Source organism: Penaeus monodon, chromosome 22 (genome assembly GCF_015228065.2).
Source record: "Penaeus monodon isolate SGIC_2016 chromosome 22, NSTDA_Pmon_1, whole genome shotgun sequence".
Classification (NCBI taxonomy): Eukaryota; Metazoa; Arthropoda; class Malacostraca; order Decapoda; family Penaeidae; genus Penaeus; species Penaeus monodon.
Window position 1 is genome coordinate 22,650,898 of NC_051407.1, and position 573 is coordinate 22,651,470.

The following is a 573-nucleotide window of genomic DNA, read 5'->3' on the forward strand; positions in this document are numbered from 1 at the left end:
AATTAAAAGCATTTTGGTGATTAACAGTATTTGTATTTCAGAATCATGGTTTTCTGTAACTCCAGAAACTATTGCTATCCACCATGCATACCGATGCAGATGTGATGTGGTTGTAGATGCCTTTTGTGGTGCTGGGGGAAATGCCATTCATTTGGCAGAGACATGCAAACATGGTAAATATATTATTTGAAATTAAATCTTGCCTCTATAGTACATGTACTCTTGTATTGGTTCATACAATAATGTGTTATACTAAAAACCAAGAAATCTCTAGATTTTTTATAGGTTGTGTTTCATAATATGCATTTGTTCATTCATTGCCTCCAGTTAAATTTTGAGTACTCCCAGCCTTTTCTCTGGGTACTATGTACAGGTACTCAGCTTTCATTCTAGGGCCTGTATTCCAGCCTCATGTCGTAACAGAATTGACTTCTTTATTGTTATAGTGTTTGTGAGCATTTTCTTGTAATTATCTTTTGACTGATTTTGCATATTCTAAGGTCTCTATTAGACAACTTATTTGATGGCCCAAGATGTAATGAAATGAAGGTCATTTTAGCTGATTTTGTGGCT

At 34.6% G+C, this 573-nt stretch overlaps 1 protein-coding gene across 1 annotated transcript in view; it reads left to right on the forward strand.

The window, feature by feature from the left end:
- The window catches only part of LOC119587366 (trimethylguanosine synthase-like), a gene marked incomplete at its 5' end in the record, with an annotated part of 5,194 nt that overhangs the window by 2,372 nt on the left and 2,249 nt on the right, over positions 1 to 573 (forward strand). The window contains 1 exon segment of the mRNA XM_037936111.1: positions 42 to 173. Within this exon segment, the coding sequence (XP_037792039.1) occupies positions 42 to 173 (132 nt within the window).